This window comes from Macaca mulatta, chromosome 19 (assembly GCF_049350105.2).
Source record: "Macaca mulatta isolate MMU2019108-1 chromosome 19, T2T-MMU8v2.0, whole genome shotgun sequence".
Classification (NCBI taxonomy): domain Eukaryota; kingdom Metazoa; phylum Chordata; class Mammalia; order Primates; family Cercopithecidae; genus Macaca; species Macaca mulatta.
In genome coordinates, this window is record NC_133424.1 from 58,734,535 (window position 1) to 58,759,567 (window position 25,033).

Sequence of the window (25,033 nt, forward strand, 5' to 3'; positions counted from 1 at the left end):
GCCTGTGTGTCATTTCTTCTGAAGTCCATTACAATTCCCTGGCGGGGGATTTTTCCCAGCAAGCAGCAGGAGCCGCTAAAACCCCATCTAGGTGAGAAAATGTGACCAACAGGTATTGGAGTTTACTCTTATTTTCCAGGAAGCCATGAGAATCTTGTGACCCTGGAAAGAGACAGGGTTCCCAATAACTAGGGACATGTCAGTGCGTGATGCAGCCCTGCTCCCTGTCCTCAAACAGCTCTAGGTCCACTGTCCCTAGACAGTGACAACCCAGAGTGGGCAGCTCTGGGATGCGGAATGCACAGGCAGCTGCTTCAAGAATTTTGATATGGTGATAAATTGATTCACAACCTGAGTGTCACAATCCCCATGTTGGAGACCACTGCTCTACACGGCAGCTGCAGGAGAGGGGAGGTCAGAAGACAGAGTGAGAAATGGGGTCGGGGATGTGAGTGCTTATCTCATCCACCCATGGGAGCAAGTGGGCCTGCAGGACTCTGGAAATTGCATGAGAATTTCTGCTCTATGAGTCTCCTGCTTGGTCTCCTACTCCCATCTCAATCCTCTGACCCACCCTCCTCCCAGCAGAAGGACACACATATTTTCCTGAATCACAATCTGATCACTTCTGTCCCCTGCTTAGGACATGTCTGTAGCTCGAGTGCACTGAGAAGAACAGTTCTCACCAAGGCTCATAAGGGGAGATGGACAGGGGAAGCTATGGGAATGGTGGGAACTTCCATGGCCTCCCTGGACACCCCATCCTCTCAGCACCTCTACATGTTCAGCAACTGGGAAGTTCAACTCTAGTTTTTCAAGAGTTTTTATAAAGTTTGGTCTTTATCGCCTCGCCATTGCCACTTTTCTTGGAAGTTGGTGGGTAATACTGAAAGTTTCCACCCTCTAATCCTCAAATCTTTTGGTCTTTCTGGTGACTGGCATGACACTGAGGCTATCAGGGGGCCCTTCCCTAAATCACATTTTTTTTTTTTTTTTGAGAGGGAGTCTCACTCTGTCACCCAGGCTGAAGTGCAGTGGCATCATCTCAGCTCACTGCAACCTCCGCCTCCCAGGTTCAAGCAGTTATCCTGCTTCAGCCTCCCAAGTCGCTGGGACTACAGGCGCGCACCACCACACCCAGCTAATTTTTGTATTTTTAATAGAGATGGGGTTTCATCATGTTGGCCAGGCTGTTCTCAAACTCCTGACCTCAGATGATCCACACACCTCGGCCTCCCAAAGTGTTGGGATTACAGGTGTGAGCCACCACACCTGGCCCCTAAATCACATTTTTAGCATGAACTCAGCTGGTGTGATCTGAAAGAGGCTCATCTGGAAGAACAAAAGACATTCCTATCACTCAGGAAATTCTAAGGTTAGCTTCATGGTAGGAACAAGAGTCAAAGAACAAACACTTTCATATTATAACACGCCGAGTAAGCCGTGAGTTCATCAGATTGGACTCTCCTTGCTCTGCCAAATTGGCAGCATTTGTGAGTTACCAATCCCAAGGGAGGACTCCCACTGCAGGGAGGATGGCAAAGGTCACCACTGCACTAACCACCCAGAATAGGGATCTGAACACTTCAGCCACTGCAACTTGGGCTGCACTCTGACTACACTGAGTGTGGTGAACAGAACACCCACAACCACAGCCAGTTCGACAAAGCAGGTTAATTACTTACAGACAGGCAGCGAGGGACAGCAGAAGCCTAGGCTTCATGACTGTTCATCTCTCTGTACCACAAGAACATTCGATTTTTGGATATTGTCAGCTTTCCAGCCCTTCCTCAGTCACATCCAGTGCACATCTGAGTACACCATGTGCTTTCTGTCTTGGCAGCAAAAGGACGTTCAAACTGGTCTCCCGAGGCTCACGAGCACTGCCCAGGGCAGATGGAGTCTCCCATGCCTGCCCCACTTGCACCACAGCTGAGGACTCAGCAGTGAGCTTTGGGTTTTATATGTGGTGGACACGCCCTGGGCTACTGTGGCAGGACACCCCCTCTAGGAGGGATGGGAATGAGACCAGGGCTGTCCTGGGCAGTTTCTCTTTAGCTCAAGGTGTTGCATTCTCTCGGAGGAATAGAAACCAAGCTTGGGCACTTTCAGGCAGTTCTTCCTTACTCAGGATGGTGTATTCTTACATAATTTGGCTCTGTCTTCCCACATAAATCTCATCTCACATTGTAATTCCATGTGTCAAGGGAAGGACATGGTAGGTGACTGGATCATGGGGGCAGTTTTTCCCATGCTGTTCTCGTGATAGCGGGGGAGTTCTCACGAGATCTGGTGGTTTAAAAGTGTGTAGAAGTTCCTGGCTCACTCGCTTTCTCTCCTGCCACCATGGAAGATGTGCCTTGCTTTCCCTTCGCCCTCAAACATGACTGTACATTTCCTGAGGCCACCTTGGCATGCAGAACTATGAGTCAATTAAACCTCTTTCCTTTATAAATTACCCAGTCTCAGGCAGTGTTTTTAGCAGTGTGAAAATGGACTAACACACATTTCTAGTGCATTCTACAGTGATTCTGGGAACTGTGGGCAAGAAGAGAGGCGGGAAAGCCAGAGCTCTCCAATGCTTGTCTTCTGGTGCCCTCCTCCAGGAAGCCATTCCTGGTGCCCTGGGTGCTACTTCCAGCCTTGCTCACCCTGGGTCATCACTGCTTTTGGAGGGGTCTGTGTCCCCCCCAGACTATAAGACCCAGAAAAGCAGGGCCTGGAGCTAAGTCACAATCATGTCCCCAGCATCCATTGACACAGAGTAAGTCAAGTGCATAGCGTGTGTTAAATGAACGAATGAAAAAAGTGAAAGCATGATGAAAGCCCTGTGTTCAGGGTGTGTCTCACTCAACCTGTCTGTCCTGTCCTGGTGACTTGGTGAGAATTGTTGCCTGAAGGTCTTTAAACCTCTCTCCCTTCCAGGGCTTCCACATGGAGCTGCTTCTCAGCTGTGCCCTACAGGGTCAGATGCACTGGGGAAGAACTAAGGCTCTTCTCCACAGCCCACCTTCTGTCCCGTTAGCCCTCCCAACACAGGACACACCACATCCAGGGCTGCAGGAGCCCAGGCTGCCAACAGCATCAGCATCCTGCTAGAAGAGGGTAGGGATGGCCGGGACTCAGAAGAGCCTTCTAGATTCCTAAGTTTAATAATCCTTTCACTACAACTACTAGGAAAAATAGGTGTGACATCATTACGTGGGTTACACACAGTCACACACAAAAAAAGAAAGCGAAAGCAAAAATTGGCAAGAATATGTCAGCTTCCCTCAGGGGAGTGGCTCCTTCAACTTCGATCCCAAATGACTTCTTTCAGAGGAAACTTCCTCCCCTCTCCTCAGAACAAGCACATTCACACAGGAAGGAGATTAAATTCCTGCAAAGAAGAAGAGGGAAAACCTTCCACTGGTCCTTTGGTCTTTTTTTTTTTTTTTTTAATGTTAGGAACTTAATTTTAATTTTGAAATACATAATTTGAAATTTTTTTTTTTTAATTTATTTGGACTTAACTGTCTTGGGGCCATGATGTGTCTGAGTCTGGTAATGACTGTGGACTTTTTTGCTCAGAATATCACAGATGATTGCCAAACATCGTGAAATACCACTGAATTGCACACTTGAAAACACACACATACACATGAAAAGTTAAGTAAATACATATACTTAATTGTGGGAACTCAGGAGGAGAGCAGAAAGAAATGTCCAGACATCCGGTGGTAAATATTCTGCTCTGGTTCAGCTAAAAATAAAGCCCTTCATCAATCTGGTCACTGGAAGGACTTGTTCCCCTTCTTGTTGATGATCAGAAACCTTAGTAGGAACTGATTCTCAAGTGTCTACCTTAACAGAAAAGCCACAAAGAACCATGGTAAGAGGGTGGCAGATAACATCCACAGTGCTGTCAGGAGGTGACAGGTGACTGACCTCAGCCTTGGTGTTCAAGAAGATTCCAGAGGGTGGGTGACATTTAAGGGAAAAATGAAAAATGAAGAGGGATTGGGGAATTGGAGACAGACGCCGGAGAGATGCTGTGGTTCTTCCAAGGAGCTGTGCTAAGTCCTTGTGGTCTTCTAGAACATTCTATAGAATGTTCTACACTGTAGAATGTTGTGAAATCCCAACATTGTGTTTGGAGAAAATGACTCATACAGACTCCTCCTTGTCAACCAGCAGCGGAGGGGCCTCCGGCCTGGGGAAACCCGGCCTTCCTTCTACATACCTGACATACTTGCACACCTAAAATTCCACCTCATTCCTGCCTGTTTCCTTGCAGGGCTTCCCTGAGGGCAGATGGAAAGGCCACCCCAAAGCTGCCAGGAGGGAGATTCCTTCTGTTTTTTCCTGGAGTGAAAAGCAAGCCGTGGGGGAGCTGCTGACAGCAGGAAATGCCAACATCCTCTGGGGTTTCACATTCCAGAAGCCAAGATCTGCCAGCCCTGCCCATTCTCTCACCGCACTTCCTGGATCCAAGCAAGACACGGGCTGAGGTCCTGTTGCTGGTCAGTGACACAGGCCGGACAAGAACCCAGGTGTCCTGACCTCTCACTCATGGGCTTCCCAACTCCCCAGGCCTGGTCTCTCTGGGAAGGGCAGGCAGGCCCTATTCATAGACACTCCTGAATGATACCCAGGTTCTCGGGCCAGGCTGGCAGATCTTGGCTCCTGGAATGTGAAACGTCCAAGGACTTGGCAATTCCTGCTGTCAGCAGCTTCCCTACTTCTACTGCACAATAATATAATATGATAGAATGATAGAATGATATTCTGCCATTACGTGGAATACACACAGTTCCAATAAGAGTGTCATAAACAATCTAGCACAGCATTCTGGTTAGTGCACGCTGTCTCATTTCTTAATCCATTTTGTTCAATTAAAATACAACATTGTTTATGCCCAGCTGATGGTTTTCCATGTTATCAGCACGTCCTAATCTGTGTCCTGGAAAACACCACTCTACCCCACAGCAGCGAGGCATGGAGACCAATGTAGCAGCCAGGGAGATGGTGCTGGAAGCAGGGTCCGCTCTGCCCCAGGGGAAGGCGGGTGCTTAGCACTCTGGTATTTATCATGAGGTCATTTCTGCTGCCGCCTCTTCCCTTGTCTCCTGCCTCCAGAGCTCCAGAGAGAAGCCCCTGTCCATGCTCCACAGAAAGACAGATATAGGATATTCCACACACACAAATCTGACCGCATACATCCCCTGCTGGGACTAACCCTGGGGAGAATGGCTTGTCCATGCCAGGTGTGGCCTGTGAACTCACAAACTGAGGAAATCCTGCAGAAGCTGAGAGCGGCCCACAGAACTGACTCAAAACAGTTCCTTCCCCTCTGTTTTCTCATCGTGACCCCAAGATGGCTCTTCTGGGGGGAAATCACACACTCCACCCTCTGAAAAAGCACGTTAAGGAAAAATGTCCTTGAAAATCTCTGGAGGGCTGTGGAATTTCTCCACCAGAACTTCACAGTGACAATGACACTAAACACAAGCACCACAATAACCAAAATCAGGAGTTTTATTCTCCTACCTTCTCTCTCTTTCTCTCTCTCTCTCTTTCTCTCTCTCTGTCATGAACTTCATGAAGACACTGACTTTGCGTTTTCTACTCAGCACTGCATCACCAGTGTCTGACACAAAGAGCGTGGGACATGTGGGCTTCCAAGTGCTCCTGTCCTGGGTAAATGACCATTAATGAGACAGAGAAGGAGTTGAAGAGCCCCCAGAGGAATGTGAGTCCCAGAGGTCCCGCCAGATCTACTCCCACCTTCCAAACCTGTGAAAGTCAGGTGCCTGAGTCACACAGGCTCACAGTCTCTCGCACCCAAATACCATGAGCTGCAGGTGAGTGAGCAGTTACTGCGTCCTGGGCCATGGGCTTGGGTTTGGAGGTCGGGACCTGATGGGAGGATGTCAGGGGTTAGCAGTGTACCAAGGAAAGCGGAGAGAGCCATAGCTCAGTAGGATCCTGTGGAATCACTGTGTGGCTGTGTGAGTGGGGGAGGGCGATAACCCCAGAAGCAGGCTGCACCTTCCTGTTTGCCAAAGAAGGGGCACCTAGGGCAGAGAAGGTGAAGGGTGCACCACTTCTCCCCTGGTTCTCAAAGTGTCTGAGATCAAATCTTCTATCCCACATACACTGCCTGGCTCCTCTACTGCCCAACGACCCAGCCTGTCTCTGCAGGAGGGCCAGACATGCCGTGACATCACCAGCTCCTCTAGGAAAATGGGATACAAGGAGTGGCTAAGATCGGCTGATCACCATTCACGCAGCTGCAGCCGCCCCAGAGCAATTGCTATACGAAGCCGCGTTCTGGATAAGGAGGACAGGACCCCATTCCCGCCTGAGCCCATCTCCCATCTCAGCCACCACCAGGGCTCGCTCCACATCCCAAACTCCCTGTTCCCTCATCCCTGTTCCCATGCCCAGCCAAATTTCTGCAATTCCCCATCCACAGCACCTGGGTCAGCCCCATTCACAGCCCTGTCTCAGTTTCTGAACTGCCTAAAGCCATATCAAGCCCTGGTTCCACCCAGTCTTCTAAATGTCAGTGCCAGCCGTATCTGTGGCTGTCCACTCACCCCGTCTTCCCCTTCCTTCTCCCACAGCGGTCTGGTCGTGTGCTGGGAGATGAGTTCTCAGGCAAAGGCAGAAAACATATGAACATCAGAAGACAGGCATGGAGTGAGGTTCCTCCCACCATCCAAGAGTTTCCATTATTGGTTTCCTTTTAAGCTATTCACCGGGTAACAAATTTACTTGTCATCCTATATCGCCAAAGTCATTGTACAAAACATCTTTCACAGGCTTTTCACACAGGCCAGGAATGGACACTCAGACCATGTGTAGACTCAGCTGAGTCAAATGTCATCCTCTGCCTCCTGCTTTATTCTTAAGCTGGGAAGTTTCTCTTCATTCATTCACTTCTTTATAGATTCTCCCTTGAGGTCTTGTGAATCCTTAATTTTTCATGACTAAATACTTCCTGTTCTTTGATAACACATAGTATCTGATTTTCTGGGAAACTTTCTATTTGGCAAATATGGGACCAGGGATGTCAACATGAGTTCTCCATGGAAAGGCTGATCTCACTGATTTAGAATTTGTAGTGGTTCTTGTGATAAGATACCTGAAGAAAATATTGCTCTTATGTGACATTAAAGAAGAAAAATGTGACACTTAAGGTAAGTAAAAAGAAGGTGTGCGGTTCTCTATTCCCTGGGCATTCGTATGTAGGAACTGGATGCTAGAAAATCTTTGGTTTCACTTTCAGCTCTTGGCTCAGAGGAGGCCAAAGTGCACCTTTCTTTGGTCATCCCAAATCTGGGTTCATCCAACACCAGCCGCCACCACTAAGCCCCCAGTGAGATCAAAGTTCTATACCTCAGGTGCACTGGGGGTGAAATCGGTGCCACTTCTGTTCTGGCCCCCAAGATTAGCCCCTTGGTCTGTCTCCAAAAAAGGTTGGTGATGACATTGACAAGGCAATGGGTGACTGGAAGGGCCTAAGGATTACAGTAAAACTGAACATTCAAAACAGGCCCAGATTGAGGTACTGCCTTCTGCTTCTGCCCTAATCATCAAAGCCCCCCAAGGAACCACCAAGAGACAGAAAGAAACGGAAAAACATTAAACACAGTGGGAATATCACTTTTGATGAGATCGTTGACATTGCTCGACAGATCCAGCACCGATCTTTAGCCAGAGAACTCTCTGGAACCATTAAAGAGATCGGGGGAATGCCCAGTCTGTGGACTGTGATGTTGATGGCCGCCACCCTTATGACATCATAGATGACACCAACAGTGGTGCTGTGGAATGCCCAGCTAGTTAAGAAGCACAAAGGAAAATATTTCAATAAAGGATCATTTGACAACTGGAAAAAAAAAAAAAAAAAGAAAATCTTTGGCTTCATCTTGAGGGAAAGGCAAAAGACGCTACCAGCCACTTCCCCAACACTACCTCATCACATCACTGTTGTAAAACCTAAAGAACTGGTCTTTGAGGGATTTTTCAGATTTAGCACTTCAGCAGACCCTGGGCTGTCACCTGGTCCTGAGACTCCCTGAGTATTGCTCCTGCCTGCTGTGCTTGTTCCACCCACTCGGCTTGACTGCACTCCGACCACACTACCACGCCAGATCCCACACCTGCCACAGGCAAGCCAGGCATGGTGTGTGAGCAAGCAAGAGTAGGGTCTGGCCGCTGTGCACAGCCAAGCACTCTGGCTGCTCGGTGGAGTGGGCAGTTCCAGGAGCTGGCATAAATGCCATCTCCATGCAAGGCTGTGGCTGGACCAGATGTACCGCATACAGCTTCTGCTGCAGGCACCTGCATCTGGACAAGGGGAACATGGCAGTGCCTGGAAGCTTGGAGACACCAAGAACCACAGAGCCTCAAAGAGGATGTCACAGCTCTGACTTGACAAACCCCTCGGTCTCTGGTCCTCAAAAGGCTGCAGCTTTTCTCTGCTTCTTGTTACTTGTAATGTGCAGTGTGGGAGGTCATGTTTCAGCCCTGTTTGTGTTACGGTTCTTTCAGGGGCTGGCACCTAAGTTCTTGTTGCAGGTAGCAGGGCCAGCCTGCGTGTGTGAAGTGTGCAGGTGGAACACAGTGCACTCCACCCACCCAGGCGGATATCAGAGGATGGGCCCTCAGGCACCGGTGAGGCCCAACCCTCTCCCTCAGTGACATCTGCATTCCTAACGTTCTTTTTTTTTTTTTTTTTGAGACGGAGTCTAGCTCTGTTGCCCAGGCTGGAGTGCAATGGCCGGATCTCAGCTCACTGCAAGCCCCGCCTCCCGGGTTCACGCCATTCTCCTGCCTCAGCCTCCCGAGTAGCTGGGACTACAGGCGCCCGCCACCTCGCCCGGCTAATTTTTTTTGTATTTTAGTAGAGACGGGGTTTCACCGTGTTAGCCAGGATGGTCTCGATCTCCTGAACTCGTGATCCGCCTGTCTCGGCCTCCCAAAGTGCTGGGATTACAGGCTTGAGCCACGGCGCCCGGCCTGCATTCCTAACGTTCTTTTGGAACATCTGACATTCCACCAAATTCCTGCCTGTCATCTGGGAGAGACTCCGTGAGGCCAGGTGGAAATCACACCCAGGTGTCACCCGGATAATGATTCCATCTCTTTTGCACTTATTCCAGAGGCAAAGCCCACGACAGCAGGAAACCCCAGTGTTCTCCTGTGTGCCGCGTTCCGGAAGCTCAGTCCCCCAGCAGCACTTGGGATTGTGGGAAAGTCTTTCCTGAGGCCAGCCTGGGGCATCTGGGATCAGGGGCTGCTTGCCTCTCTGGAGGGGTTCAGCTCAGGACTAAGGGGGATTCTGGGCTGGAATAGGGGTGCCTGAGTCCCGTCCAGATGGTATCTATGACCTGCAGGGGGCCCTTATGCCAGAGTCTTTCTTTCATAGAGAAAACTAGGGTGACAAAATGTAACCAATGAGAGTTGGAGTTTACTCTTATTTCCCAGGAAGCCATGAGAGTCCTGTGACCCTGGAAAGAGATGGGGTCCCCAATAACTAAGGACATGGCAGTGAGTGATGCAGCTCGGCTTCCTGTCCTCAAAGAGTTTCAGGCCCACTGTCCCTGGACAGTGACAACCCAGAGTGGGCAGCTCTCGGATGGGGGATGCACAGGCTGCTTCTTTGGGAATTTTGATATGGGGTTTTAGCGGACCCTGCTGCTTGCTGGGAAAATTCCCCACCTTGGAACTGTAATGGATTTCGGGAGAAATGACACACAGTTGCTCATGGATGTAAAATAAATTTTATAACCAAAATAGGACCCAGTGTCAGCACTCCCGAAGAAGAAGGATTCAGGCTTGGTCCAGTGTGAAGCAAGTGTGCACTTACCTAGGTGGCTTTGCCTATTTTTGTGCATGGGCCCATGGTGAGGGTTGCTGCACGTGGGTTGGGTTTTAAGTGGTTTGAATGTCCTGCTGCTGCTGAGACAGGGAGCGCATGCTGTGCCCAGATGTGCAGTGGATGTGACTAAGGACTGAAAAGCTGTCAATCTCCAAAACTGAATGTTCTTGCCATACAGGGAGATGAAAGGGCTGCTAGAAAAGAGCTTATCTGACCCTTTGAGAAAATGAAAAGATCCCAACCCAGGTATGTGTGACTGCAAAGTCTCAGGATTGCTGAGACAGGAGCTCTTGCATCCACAGAGCCCTGGGCTGGTCCAGTTGCCCTCCTGCCCACCCAGCCTCTGACTCCCCGGCTCTGTCATCATCTCCCTCTGCTGATTTCTCTTCCCAGCCTGACTTAACTGCCCTGAGAGACCAGGACCAAGGCCAAGGACGGCCGGCTGGGCTCCTCCCTCCCCAGAGACGCCAACCCAACCCCACCCTGAGGAATGTGCTTCTCCTTGGCACTGGCTAGTCTCCAGGCCTAAATTCAACCCTCTTTGTAGCAGGCCAGATGCCAAGCCCAATCTCAGCCTGCCCAGGAAGGACCTAGGACTGAGGCTGTGAGCTCTCAACTTGTTTTTCTGGAGCAACATACTAGGGCAGCTAGTCAGTGATTTTAGGAAAGACGAGGTGAGCCTGTGCCCAGAGGATTTTTCCTTCCGGTGTTTAGTAACTGTTTGGCTGTGACTCACTAGGAAAAACTCACATCACATTCTATATGACTGACACACAGCCCAAAAGAAAGTTGAATTAAACACCGATGAATAAGATACTGTAGTGTGCACATTCCTCTATTCTTTATTGATGCTAGTTTAATGTCTAAGATACCCATGGTGACAAATAAATTGGTTCACAACCTGAAAAAGTGTCACAGTCCCCATGTTGGAGATCACTGCTCTACACGGCAGCTGCAGGAGAGGGGAGGCCTGAAGGCAGAGTGAGAAATGGGGTCGGGGATGTGAGTGCTTATCTCATCCACCCATGAGAGCGAGTGGGCCTGCAGGACTCTGGAAATTGCATGAGTATTTCTGCTCCATCTGCCTCCTGCCTGGTCTCTTGCTCCCATCTCAATCCTCCCAACCAGCCTCCTCCCAACAGAAGGACACACGGATTTTCCTGAATCACAATCTGATCACTTCTCTCCCCTGCTTAGGGACTGCCTGTAGCTTAGGAGCACTGAGAAGAAAGACTAGATCTCGCCGAGGCTCATAAGGGGAGATGGACAGGAGAAGTGATGGGGATGGTGGGAGCTTCCATGGCCTCCCTGGACTCTGGGTCCTCTCCACATCTCCATGTGTTCAGCAGCTAGGAAGTTCAATTCTTCTTGTTCAGGAGTTTTTAGGCCAGGTGCAGTGGCTCACGCCTGTAATCCCAGAACTTTGGGAGGCTGAGGTGGGCGGATCACCTGAGGTCAAGCGTTCAAGACCACGCTGGCCATAATGGGGAAACCTTGTCTCTACCAAAAAATACAGAAATTAGCCGGGCATGGTGGCGGGCACCTGTAATCCCTGCTACTCGGGAGGCTGAGGCAGGAAGAATTGCTTGAACCTGGACGGTGGATGTTGGAGTGAGCCAAGATCATGCCACTGCACTCCAGACTGGGTGACAGAGCAAAACTCTGTCTCAAAAAAAAAAAAAAAAAAAAGAGTTTTTATACTTTGGTGTGTATTGCCTCCCCATCATCACCTTTCTTGGAGGTTAATGGGTGACACTGAAGGTTCCTTCCCTCTAATCCTCAAATATTTTGGTCTTTCTTCTGGTTACTGCCCTGATGCTGAGGCTACCTGGGGGCCCTACCCTAAGGCATATTTTTAGCCTGAGCTCCTGCTGTGTGATCTGAAAGAGGCTCATTGGGAAGAACAAAAGACACTCCTATCACTTAGGAAGTTCCAAGTTTAGCGTTGTAATAGGAAGCCAAAGAACAAACATTTTCATATTACAGCCCACCTGGTAAGCCATGGGTTCATCAGATTGGATCCCCCTTGCTCTGCCAAAGTTGCAGCACTCATGAGTTACCAATCCCAAGGGAGGACTCCCACTGCAGGGAGGATGGCAAAGGCCACCACTGCGCTAACCACCCGGAATACAGGTCTGAACACTTCAGCCACTGCATCTTGGGCTGTACTCTGACTACACTGAGAGTGGTGAACAGAACACCCACAACCACAGCCAGTTTGACAAAGCAAGTTAATTACTTACAGACAGGCAGCAAGGGACAGTGGAAGCGTAGGATTCATGACTCACTGGTCCCCCAAGGCTCAGGAGCACTGCCCAGGGCAGACAGAGTCTCCCGTGCTTGCCCCACTTGCACCACAGCTGAGGACTCAGCAGTGAGCTCTGGGTTTTATGTGTGGTGGACACGCCCTGGGCAAGTGTTACCGGACACCCCCTCTAGAAGGGATGGGAATGAGGCCAGGGCTGTCCTGGGCAGTTTCTCTTTAGTTCAAGTTGTTGCATTCTCTGGGAAGAATAGAAACAAAGCCCAGGCACTTTCAGGCAATGATTCCTTTCTTAGGATGGTGCATTCTGATATAGTTTGGCTCTGTGTCCCCAAACAACTCCTCTCAAGTTGCAATTCCCATGTGTCAGGGAAGGGATCTGGTGGGAGGTGATTGGATCATGGGGGCAATTTCCCTATTGTTGTTCTCGTGATAGTGGTCGAGTTCTTATGAGATCTGATGGTTTAAAAGTGTGTAGCAGTTCCCTGCTCCCTCTCTTTCTCTCCTGCCCCCATGGCGTTCCCTTCACCCTCTGCCATGATTGTACATTTCCTGAGACCTCCTTAGTCATGAAAAACTGTGAGTCAATTAAACCTCTTTCCTTTATAAGTTTTCCAGTTTCAAGTCATTCTTTTTTTTGAGATGGAGTCTTGCTCTGTCGCCTAGGCTGGGGTGCAGTGGCACGATCTCGGCTCACTGCAAGCTCCGCCTCCCGGGTTCATGCCATTCTCCTGCCTCAGCCTCCCGAGTAGCTGGGACTACAGGCGTCCGCCATCACGCCCGGCTACTTTTTTTGTGTTTTTTTTAGTAGAGACGGGGTTTCACTGTGTTAGCCAGGATGGTCTCGATCTCCTGACCTCGTGATCTGCCCGTCTCGGCCTCCCAAAGTGCTGGGATTACAGGCATGAGCCACCATGCCCAGCCCAGGTCATTCTTTATAGCACCATGAAAACGAACTAATATGCATTTCTAGTGCATTCTACAGTGATTCTGGGAACTCTGGGCAAGAAGAAAGGTGGGAAAGCCAGAGTCATCCAATGCTTGTCTTCTGGTGCCCTCCAGGAAGCCATTTCTGGTACCCTGGGCGCTGCTCCCAGCCTTACTCACCCTGGGTCATCACTGGAGAGGTGTCTCTGTCCTCCCTGGACTATGATAACCAGGAGGGCAGGACCTGGAACTAAGTCACAATTGTGGCCATAGCATCGACTGGCACACAGTAAGTGTACAGGGTGTATTAAATGAATGAATGAAAAAAGTGAATTGATGATGAAAGTCCTATGTTCAAGGTGTGTCTCACTCAACCCGTCTGTCCTGTCATGGTGACTTGGTGAGACTTGCTGCCTGCAGGTCTTCAAACCTCCGTCTCTTCCAGACAGCCCCAGGGCTTCCCTGTGCTGCTGCTTCTCAGCTGTGCCCTACGGAGTCAGATGCATGGAGGAATGTCTAAGGCTGGATTCCACAGCCCACCTTTTCCCCGCTTAGCCCTCCCAACACAGGACACAGCCACGTGCAGGGCTGCAGGAGCCCAGGCTGCCAACAGCATCAACCACCTGCTAGGAGAGGCTAAGGACGGGTGAGACTCAGAGCCTTCCAGCTTACTACGTTTATAAATCCCTTGGCTGAAACTATTAGGGAAAACAGTTGTGACGTCATCACGTGGGTTACACACAGTCACAAAGAAAAGGGAAAGCAAAAATTGACAAGAGTGTGTCAGCCTCCCTAAGGGGAATATCTCCAGATTTGGATCCCAAATGACTTTTTTCAGAGGAACCCTCCTTCCTTCTCCTCAGAACAAGCACATTCATTCACACAGGAAGGAGATTAAATTCCTGTGGAGCAGAGGAGGAAAAACCTTTTCACAGGGGAGATTCTGTGGTTTTAACTGTCCTGGGGCCATAATGTATTTGAGAGTCTGGAAATAATTATACAGTTTTTGCCCACATTATCACAGATAATTGCAAAATATTGTGAAATGCCACTAAATTGCACACTTGAAAACACGCACACATACACACATGAAAAGTTAAGGAAAAATATGTATTTTACTGGTGGAGAGTGTTGGGCGAGAAGAAAAAGAACAGTCCAGACGTCTGGTGCTGAATAGTCTGCTCTGGTTCAACTAACAATAAAGCCCTCAGTCAATTTGGTCACTGAAAAGACTTGATCACTTCCTGTTGACGATCAGAAACCACAGCAGAGACCTGACTTTTGCGTGTCTGCCTTAACAGAAAAGCCACAAAGAACCATGATAAGGGCATGGCAGATGACAATCACGGTGCTATCAGGAGGTAACAGGTGACTGATCTCAGCCTTGATGTTCAAGAAGATTTCAGGGGGTGGGTGACATTTAAGTGAAAGATGAAGAATGAAGAGGGATGGAATATTGGGTGCAGAAGCAGGGGTGACGCTGTGGCTCTCCCAAGGAGCTGTGTTAAGCCAAGGGCAGTGAGAGCCAGGGAAGGGGTGCAGGATGTGGGTGTGGACACTTGGGATCCAGCTTACATCTTCAGGACCTTCTGGTCTGCAGAGGCTGGAAGCTTCATGCTTTCCTTCCGAGAAGACCTTGAAGCTGGGGTTCTGGATGCATTTGAATCTCTGGACAGCACAGCCATAGTGTCTCTCGGTGTAGCCACAGGAACATCTCATGTCCGGGTGATGGCCCTGAATTGCTGAGACACTATTCTAGCCACAGAACCGGCATCCGGATCTTGAGTCTCCGCTCGGTAAATTGTTCTAGCTTCATTCCTGGCAGCAAATCCTGGGGCCTCTCCTCCAGGCCCTCCTATGACATGGAGGCTCTTAATTCACTGGTCTGCATCATGTGAAGGATCCTGCCAGAGCAGGGATCAGGCTTTGGTCAACAGAAACCCCCTTGCAGGGAGCTTCTGAAATCCCAACATCGTGTTTGGAGAAAATGACTCACACGGACTCTTCCTTGTCAACCAGCAGCAGAGGGGCCTCCGGCCTGGGGAAACCCAGCGTTCCTTCTACATACCTGACATACTTGCACACCTGAAATTCCACCTCATTCCTGCCTGTTTCCTTGCAGGGCTTCCCTGAGGGCAGATGGAAAGGCCACTCCAAAGCTGCCAGGAGGGAGATTCCTTCTATTTTTTCTTGGAGTAAAAGGGCAAGCAGTGGGGGAGCTGCTGACAGCAGGAAATGCCAACATCCTCTGGGGTTTCACATTCCAGAAGCCGAGATCTGCCAGCCCTGCCCGGGAGCCCTGGGAACATCAGACCTGGGTGTCCTCTAAGAGTGTCTGTGAACAGACACTTCCCAGAGGGGCCAGGCCTGGGGAGCTTGGCAGCTATTGGGTGGGAGGTCAGGAGACCCGGGTTTCCTGGCCCAGCCTGTGTCACTGACAACCACCAGCAGAACCTCAGCCGGTGTCTTGCTTGGATCCAGGAAGTGGGTGAGAGAGTGACAGCGAAGGTCATTTGAGGTCAGGGTTTACATTGACTGTCCAGACACCTGGGATCTTCTCTAGACACTTGAGAACAGGCTTCTACCGGGAAATCCTGGTCCCGCCTCACACAGCTGGCCCCCAGGCAGAAGACAGACCCATGGCCAGACATGGATGCCCCAGACTGGGCATCTGAGGGGGATTCTGAGGGACTGGTGGCGGGATCGGACATGGCTGTGTGCACAGCCTCTTCTCACATCTTAGGAAGGGGCAGGGACAGGGTTTGAACCCAGGGCTGACTGACTCTAAAGCCTCATCATGTCTAGTCAGGGGCTCTTAGTGTCCAGGGAGCCCCGGATGGACGCCCACTGGCCTCACACTGTCCCAGCCTCTGAGGCCCCCATGCTCTGCTAAAATCTCCCTCCACCTTAGAGACGTTGGGCTGACTCAGCTGCTCTGAGAGACCAGGCTCAGGCCAGGAAGAGCAGCTGGCCTCCTCCCTCCTCAGAGATGCCCACCCTGCCCCTGCCCCGGGGAAGGTGGTCTACTCTCTCACTCTGGCTCATATGCAGGCAGCCTTGCCTCTTCTTGGTAGAGACAGTAAGACCTAGTGCAGGGCTCCACTGCAGCCTCCTAGAAAATGCCTGGAACCAAGGACCTGAAAACCGTACCCCTTTATGGACAACATCAAAGGGGAGACATGTCAGTGACTCTTAGAGAAGAAGGAGATGATCCTGGAGGCTTCTGTGCTCCCAAGTGTCTTAACCATTTGGCTGTGACTCCCTGCAGAAACTAGATATCTAGTTCTAGATATATGCTATGCTATCATGTAATAATATCATGACAGAACAATATAATAATATTCTATCATTACTTGGAATACACACAGTCCCAATAAGAGAGTCCTAAACAGGCTGGGCACAGTGGCACACACCTGTAATCACAGCACTTTGGGAGGCTGAGGTGAGCAGATCACTTGCGTTCAGAAATTCAAGACCAGCCTGGCCAATACGGTAAAACCCCATCTCTATGGAGAATACAAAAATTAGCCGGGCATGGTGGCGGGCATCTGTAACCCCAGCTACTCAGAAGCTGAGGCAGGAGAATTGCTTGAACCTGGGAGGCAGAGGTTGCAGTGAGCCAAGATCGTGCAACTGCACTCCAGCCTGGGTGACAGAACCAGACTCCATCTCAAAAATAAATAAATAAATAAACTTTTTTTTTTTTTTTTTTTTTTAAGAAAAGAGTGCCATAAACAGTTGAGCACAGCATTCTGGTAAATGCACACTGCCCCATTTTCTAACCCTTTTTTTAAAAATTAAAAATGACATTGTTTATGCCCAGCTGCACTGGTTTTCCACACTACTAGCACATACTAATCTGTGTGCTGGAAAACACTGCTGTACCCACAGCGGCAAGGAATGGAGGCCAATGGAGCGGACAGGGAGATGGTGCTGGAAGCGGGGTCTGCTCTGCCCTGGGTGAAGGTGGTGCTGAGCACTCTGGTCTTTATTGAGGTCATTTCTGCTGCAGCCTCTTCCCTTGTCTCCTGTCTCCAGAGAGAACCCCCTGTCCATGCTGCCCAGGAACACAGATGCAGGATCTTCCACGCACACAAACCTGATGACATCCATGCCTTGCTGGGACCCAGCCATGGTGCCTAGAGGGTGACAGGTCACCTTGCCTGGCCGGGAGGAGAATGGCTTGTTCATGCCAGGTGTGGCCTGTGAGCTTGAGCTGAGGAACTCCTGCAGAACCTCAGAGGGGCTCACAGAACTGACCCAAAACAGCTCCTTCCCCTCTGTCCTCACATCCTGACCCAAGATGGCTCTTCTCAGGGAAAATCACAACCCATCCCTCTGAAAAAGCACACTAAGGAAAAAGGCCTTTGAGAATCTCAGGAGAGCTGTGGAATTTCTCCACCAGAACTTCAGAGTGCTAATGACACTGAACACAGGAACCAAAACAACCAAAATCAGGAGTTTTATTCTCCTACCTTCTCTCTCTCTCTCTCTCCTCTCACTGTCATGAACTTCATGAAGACACTGACTTTGCGTTTTCTACTCAGCACTGCATCACCAGTGTCTGACACAAAGCCTGGGGCATGTGGGCTTCCAAGTGGACCTGTCCTGGATAAATGACCGTTAATGAGACAGAGAAGGAGGTGAAGAGCCCCCAGAGGAGTGTGAGTCCCGGGGGTCCAGCCAGCTCCACTCCCACTTTCCAAACCTGTGAAAGTCAGGTGCCTGAGTTTCACAGTCTCTCCCACCCGAGTGCCATGAACTCCAGGTGACTGAGCAGTTACTGGATTCTTTTTTTTTTTTTTTTTTTTTTTTTGAGACGGAGTCTCGCTCTGTAGCCCAGGCTGGAGTGCAGTGGCCGGATCTCAGCTCACTGCAAGCTCCGCCTCCCGGGTTCACGCCATTCTCCGGCCTCAGCCTCCCGAGTAGCTGGGACTACAGGCGCCCGCCACCTCGCCTGGCTATTTTTTTGTATTTCTTAGTAGAGACGGGGTTTCACCGTGTTAGCCAGGATGGTCTCGATCTCCTGACCTCGTGATCCGCCCATCTCGGCCTCCCAAAGTGCTGGGATTACAGGCTTGAGCCACCGCGCCCGGCCAGTTACTGGATTCTTTTTTTTTTTTTTTTTTTTTTGAGACGGAGTCTCGCTCTGTCACCCAGGCTGGAGTGCCGTGGCCGGATCTCAGCTCACTGCAAGCTCCGCCTCCCGGGTTCACGCCATTCTCCTGCCTCAGCCTCCCGAGTAGCTGGGACTACAGGCGCCTGCCACCTCGCCCGGCTAAGTTTTTGTATTTTTAGTAGAGACGGGGTTTCACTGTGTTAGCCAGGATGGTCTCCATCTCCTGACCTCGTGATCCGCCCGTCTCGGCCTCCCAAAGTGCTGGGATTACAGGCTTGAGCCACCGCGCCCGGCCAACTGGATTCTTGACCATGCATTTCGGTTGTGAGGTCAGGACCTAATGGGCCCCCTTGGAAAGATGTCATGGGTTAGCAATGTCCCAAGGAAATTGGGGAAAGTCATAGCTCAGTAGGATCCAGTGGAATTGCTGTGCGGACGTGTAAGTGTGGGAGAGTGTTAATGCCAGGAGCATCCTGCACCTTCCTATTTGCAGGAGGGCTCAGTGTGGGGAATGACACTGGGGCACGTAGCACAGGGAAGATGAAGGGCACACCGCTTCTCTCCTGAGAACAAAGGTGAGATCAAAGCTACAATGACACGTACCCTGCCTGGCACTTCTCCTGCCCAAAGACCCAGCCTGTCTCTGCAGGACTTGCAGGAGGGCAGGACATGCTATGACATCACCAGCTCCACTAGAAATATGGGATAAAAGGAGTGGCTGAGATCTGCTGATCACCTGCTCACTCCACTGCAGCCACCCCAGATCCATGGCTTCCCGAGGCTGCGTCCTGGGTAAGGAGGACAGGACCCCATTCCTACCCGAGCCCATCTCCTATCTCAGCCACCATCAGGGCTCGCTTCCCACCCCAAACTACACCTCATCCCTGCTGCCATGCCCAGCCAAATCTCCAGGCGTGAATTGCTCACAGCAATTTCCCATCCACAGTTCCCAGATTAGCCCCATCCACAGCCCTCTTTCAGTTCCTGAACTGCTCAAAGCCATACCGAGCCCTGGTTCCACCCAATCTTCTTCTAAATGTCGGTGCCAGTCATATCTGTGGCTGTCCACTCACCCCATCTTCCCTTTCCCTTTCCCTTTCCCACAGCTGTCTTTGCCATTTTCTTCATCTCCAGGATCCTCTGCTCACACGGAGCCCCAGGTGAGCCCAGGAGGGCTTGGGAAGCTGGGGGAGGGGTACACCTTCCAGGGGACCCCAGGCTGGGACCCACCTGCCACCACCACCTGGATCTCACCAGCTCTGTCTCCTCCAGTGGCCCCCATGACTCCCTACCTGATGCTGTGCCAGCCGCACATGAGATGTGGAGACAAGTTCTATGACCCCCTGCAGCACTGTTGCTATGATGATGCCGTCGTGCCTTTGGCCAGGACCCAGAGGTGTGGAAACTGCACCTTCAGAGTCTGCTTCGAGCAGTGCTGCCCCTGGACCTTCATGGTGAAGCTGATAAACCAGAACTGCGACTCAGCCCCGACCTCGGATGACAGGCTTTGTCGCAGGTGAGTCCTGTCCCCTCCATGGGGTTGTGGGTGTAGGGGAGCTGCATGCCTGTTCTGCCCTGGGCGGAGGCCCCATTCTTCTTGTCTCCCTGTCTCTGCCCTCTGCCTCTATTCAATCCACCTCTCCCTTTCCCTATGCCTGTGTCTCTTCCTCCATCTGTTTTTATTTCCCTCTCAGAATCTCACTGTTTCTACCCCGCTGTGCTCTCCTCCTGGCTCTCCTGTCCTCCTTTCTGCCCATGTTCAGTCTTGCCCTGATCTCCGGCCATCTCTGTCCTGCTCAGTGTCTCTCTGTCACTCTCTCCATTGTCAGCTGATGGAACATCAGGGGAATGATGACTCCTGGATTCTCCTTCCTGGATGGGCCTGGAGAAAGAGGCTGGTGTTACCTGAGATCTGGGATGCTGAGTGGCTGTTCTGGGGCAGGAGAAACACACACTCAGCTGCCCACCTCATTCTGTGACCTGTCTGAGGTCCACCCTGCGGCTGCCCTGAGGAGGCCCACAGGTCCCCTTCTAGGATTCTGGACAGCGTGAGATGCATGTGCTGATGGGGGCCCAGGGACTCTGACACCTCATGACGACCCCTATGGCTAACATCAACCAGGCACCACCCCAAGGCTGGCTGGGGAACCCTTCACCCTTCTGTGAGATTTTCCATTCCCTTAAGTTCTCTTCTATCCAGGAGCAAAGCACAGGACCATAATAAATTTATGTACATTGTAAATTAATGCTGTAGAATTCATGAATTAGAGAGCTTGGACGGTTGAAAGGGGTCACAAAGGGTGATGTGGGGCCCCTTCTCTCTGTCACCCTGCGGCATCTTGGCCTTTCCCTTTGTTCTGCTCATGCACACACTTATTTTTTCTTTCTCCATTTATTTTTTAAATTTATTATTTTGTTATTCGTGCTTGGTGACTAGGGCCCTGGCCACCCCTGGGACAGGGGTCACCCTACTACACTAGCCTCCACCACCCCATGGCTCCCTGAACCCAGTCCCAGGATCGGGAGCCGCCCAGGTTGGGTGGGGAGGAGGTGGGGATCGAGGGAGGGCTTCGGAGAGGCACTCCCTGTCCCACACGAGTTCTGGGACAGAACAGGATCTGGCTGTTTATTCTCGATGTCCATTAGGGAGATGCAGACAGACTGGGAAAGAACAGAGGTTCTTTCTGCAACCAGTTATGGGGAGAAGGTCGGAGTAGCTTACCAGACCAACTCAGAGTTACAAGCTTCTTTTTCTTTTTTCTTTTCTTTTTTTTTTTTCTTTTTTTTTTTTTTGAGACAGAGTCTCGCTCTGTCGCCCAGGCTGGAGTACAGTGGCGGGATCTCAGCTCACTGCAAGCTCCGCCTCCCAGGTTCACGCCATTCTCCTGCCTCAGCCTCCCGAGTAGCTGGGACTACAGGCACCCGCCACCTCGCCCGGCTAGTTTTTTGTATTTTTTAGTAGAGACGGGGTTTCACCGTGTTAGCCAGGATGGTCCCGATCTCCTGACCTCGTGATCCACCCGTCTCGGCCTCCCAAAGTGCTGGGATTACAGGCTTGAGCCACCGCGCCCGGCCACAAGCTTCTTTTTCTAGTGCTTATATACATTCTAAGCTCCATGCCTATGTGCGGAGTGCACCTGCAAGACAGTGTATTTCATTCTATCAATATCTAAACTTTTAAGTAGTGACTAGGGTCTGGAAAGCTTTCTCCAGAGTCTTGGAAAGTTTCTTAATCTTGAATGGACCCTAGTATAAGGAATATGTGAAAGAATGCTATTATTATTTGATCAGACTTTAGCATCTGAGAAAACCCAGCTGGGGTTTTAATGGGCTTGTTTTCTCATTCCTGCCCTAGTCCCCAGGCACTAGTTTTTCCAGTTCTATAATGTTTAATGTGTTAATGCATTCATAAAATTAAAGTTTAGTGGAAACTGACTCTTCTGGTCGCTAACAGAAACCTGACCTGCCACACACCTATCCCAGGCATGCGTCCCTTGGGATCCTGGAAAACTCACTGGGCAGGTCCAGGGCCCAGAGATGCCACACTTAGTCTGACTTTGGGCCAAAGCCGGAGCCTCAGCAGGGTGGGGCAGGATGCAGAGGGTGTGGGCCATGGAGGAGCCCCCGGGGTTGGAAGGAGGAAGCAAAGGCCAGCCAAGGCACCTGAAGCACATTCTTCAGGCCCCGTGCCAGGGACAAACCCTCGTGCCCAGTGCTGATGTGGAATAGATCGCAGGGAGGGGGCCACGCTGCTGTTTACCCGACCCAGAAGCAACTTCCTTAGGGAGGGTTCAGCCCTAGGGTCTCCATCAACCTGGAGTCCCTGAAATCAAAGAAGCCACCACCTTTCTGGGTCCTGTTTCCCAGGGCCAGGGGGTCTGCATAGAGCCCAGACCTGCGTCCATGGGCTTCAGTCACCTGAGGCCATCCCAGGCTCCCAGACTGCCCCATGGCTTCCCGGGCAGATTCTGACTCAAAGGGTTCCATCATCGCCCCACAGGCGGCAGCATCGCCTCAGTGGCCCCAGACGGGCCCAGTGGCCAGGTGTCTGCACCTGCGGGAACTCTGGACCCAGCACATAAGGATGGCAGCAATCTGGCATCACAGGGCAAATGCCCTGTCTCACAGGCCTAACCCTAGCTCAGGGCTTATCAGTGAGCGCACACCCACTGCTGGGTGAGCTCTGCCTCCCCATACTAGGATTCTGCAGGGCGTAAGGGCTGTGCTGACGCCTAGAGAGCGACAGACCCACACCACCTACAGGGCGGCTGCTTCCTCATCCTCCACAGTGAGCGTCCTAAACCTTCACCCTGTCCACATGTGACTCTCCCTGCCTCCATTCTCCCCACCCATGAAATTATCTCATCTGGATATTTTAGTGGAAAACTAGAAAGTTTTAAGTGACTGCAGGAGAACAGGACAGAGGCGGGTCTCCCAGCTCAGACCCCGCCCTGGACGCCCCCACGGAAGCCGCACAGCATGATGTAGGTGCCCAAGGCACCTTGTGTGCGCGGAGAGGCCTCGTTCAGCCCCGCCCCTCTTAAACCCGGTATCCTCAGGTGTCTGGGTCCTGCCCCATACGGGCCCTCTAGACCACCGGTCCAGATCCCCCACCTTCTCACAACACGAGGTATTGACATCAAAGCATCACCTCATCTGGTACATGAATCTGAAACACAGACCACACCTTACACCAACGTGGTGAATCCCTCCTTGGACCTCAGTCCAACAAGCCCAGAGTCGAGGCTCTGGGTTTCCGCCCAAATGTCGCGCATGCGCACAAAAGACACCTGGCGTCTCCTCTAAGGGACAGGAATCTCAGGCTTCCCAGAATCACTAGGTCTGATTTAAATAGCATCAAATAAATTGGAAAAGAAAGAAAGTGCTATAAAGTTCGGCTAAGGTGATGAATTTTCAGAGGTTGTATCAGTCCTGTCTCATGAAGGGAGTGAAGGAGTTTTCTTTGAACATCCATGAGGATGAAGAACAGTCACTGAGGTGACAGTACCAAGTCACCAATCACCTCCCAGGGATCCTCTCATCCGGTCCTCACAGCAGTGCTGCATGGTCGGACCTCATCACCCACATTCCACTAAGAGGAAGCTGAAGCCCGGGGCCTTCATCCACTCATGTCCTCCAGACCCCTGGCACCCATCCTGGGCCGCACCCCATCATCCAGACCTTGGACCTTCGACCTGGGGAGGGTCCCTGTCTCCTCCATGAGCCGTCCTGGGCCTGAAGAGGTATCCAATAAACAAGAAAGCAGAACAGAAAGAGCTGTGATGGAGTGGATCTTATGTACTAAGAATAAAATTATTTTGAGAAATTTCTGGGTCATGTATTTACCCACAGAAAAACAGAAGCTAACACACACACACACACACACACACAGGCTGTCACGTGTCCTCAGCACAAAGTGCCTTGAGCAAGACCATTGCTGACCCCACACTTAGCCTGACTGTGATCTTGCTGTGATCAGCACATCCCATCAGTGTGGCAACAGGTGTGGCCAGCATGGAAACCAGGTCTCTTCTTCAGATTTGCTCTGTTTCTGAATAGCCACCGTCAGAACAGGCACCCTCCTAGAAGTCACTTGATTAAAAATTTCCTTTTGGATATTTAGGTTGATGTTCTATCAATCAGCTAAAGTGTAAATGTGTATTTAATATAAAAGTGTAACTTACAGTTCTAATTAGTGATTATGGTGACTTTTACTAACTATAGCTATTAAAATATTCCAATAGATAAAAATAGTGCTAAAATGTACAGTTATCACAGGAGTAATTACTTTAAGATAAATTTTATAATTTTTGGTCTAATAAATCTTCATAAAATATACATGATCATGAAGCACACCAATAGAATTAATCCTAATATTTATAGCAATACTTGGTGTGCTATCTCTCATAAAAAATATCATTGATAGTAAAAAAAAAAAAAAAGAAAAAAGAAAAGAAATCGTCCAGGCGCGGTGGCTCACGCCTGTAATCCCAGCACTTTGGGAGGCCGAGGCGGGCGGATCCCAAGACCATTCTGGCTAACACTGCGAAACTCCGTCTCTACTAAAAATATAAAAAAATTAGCTGGGCGTGGTGTCAGGCGCCTGTAGTCCCAGCTACTTGGGAGGCTGAGGCAGGAGAATGGTGTGAACCCGGGAGGCGGCGGAACTTGCAGTGAGCCGAGATCAGCCACTGCACTCCAGCCTGGGCGACAGAGCGAGACTCTGTCTCAAAAAAAATTAATAATAATAACAAAGAGATGATGAAATTTGGCCGGGCGCGGTGGCTCACGCCTGTAATCCCAGCACTTTGGGAGGCCGAGGCGGGCGGATCACAAGGTCAGGAGATCGAGACCACGGTGAAACCCCGTCGCTACTAAAAATACAAAAAATTAGCCGGGCGCGGTTGTGGGCGCCTGTAGTCCCAGCTACTCGGGAGGCTGAGGCAGGAGAATGGCGTGAACCCGGGAGGCGGAGCTTGCAGTGAGCCGAGATCGCGCCACTGCACTCCAGCCTGGGCGACAGAGCGAAACTCCGTCTCAAAAAAAAAAAAAAAAAAAAAAAAAGAGATGATGAAATTTAAAAATTCTATTTAATTTTGAGTTGTTTAATTTTCATTTAGGGCATGACTATCTGAAGTAATAAATTTTGGGGGGCATTAATATGAGATGACTTATGTCTCCCCCTAAATTCATGTGTTGAAGTCCTAACCCCAGTATCTCAGAATATAACTGTGTTTGGAGACAAGGCCTTTGAAAAGGTGATTACGGTAAAATGACGTCATATGAGTGGGACACAATCCAAGCTGACTGGCGTCCTTATAAGAGGAGATTAGGCCGGGTGCCGTGGCTCACG

General features: G+C 50.6%; 1 protein-coding gene across 1 annotated transcript; it reads left to right on the forward strand.

The window, feature by feature from the left end:
- Positions 1 to 985: 985 nt before the first annotated feature.
- Positions 986 to 21,613, forward strand: IGFL1 (IGF like family member 1). Its single transcript, XM_015124302.3, has 4 exons — positions 986 to 18,972; positions 19,287 to 19,340; positions 19,453 to 19,696; positions 20,010 to 21,613. The coding sequence occupies exons 1-4, from the start codon at positions 18,948 to 18,950 to the stop codon at positions 20,011 to 20,013; spliced, it is 327 nt and encodes a 108-aa protein (XP_014979788.1). The 5' UTR covers positions 986 to 18,947; the 3' UTR covers positions 20,014 to 21,613.
- Positions 21,614 to 25,033: the final 3,420 nt, after the last annotated feature.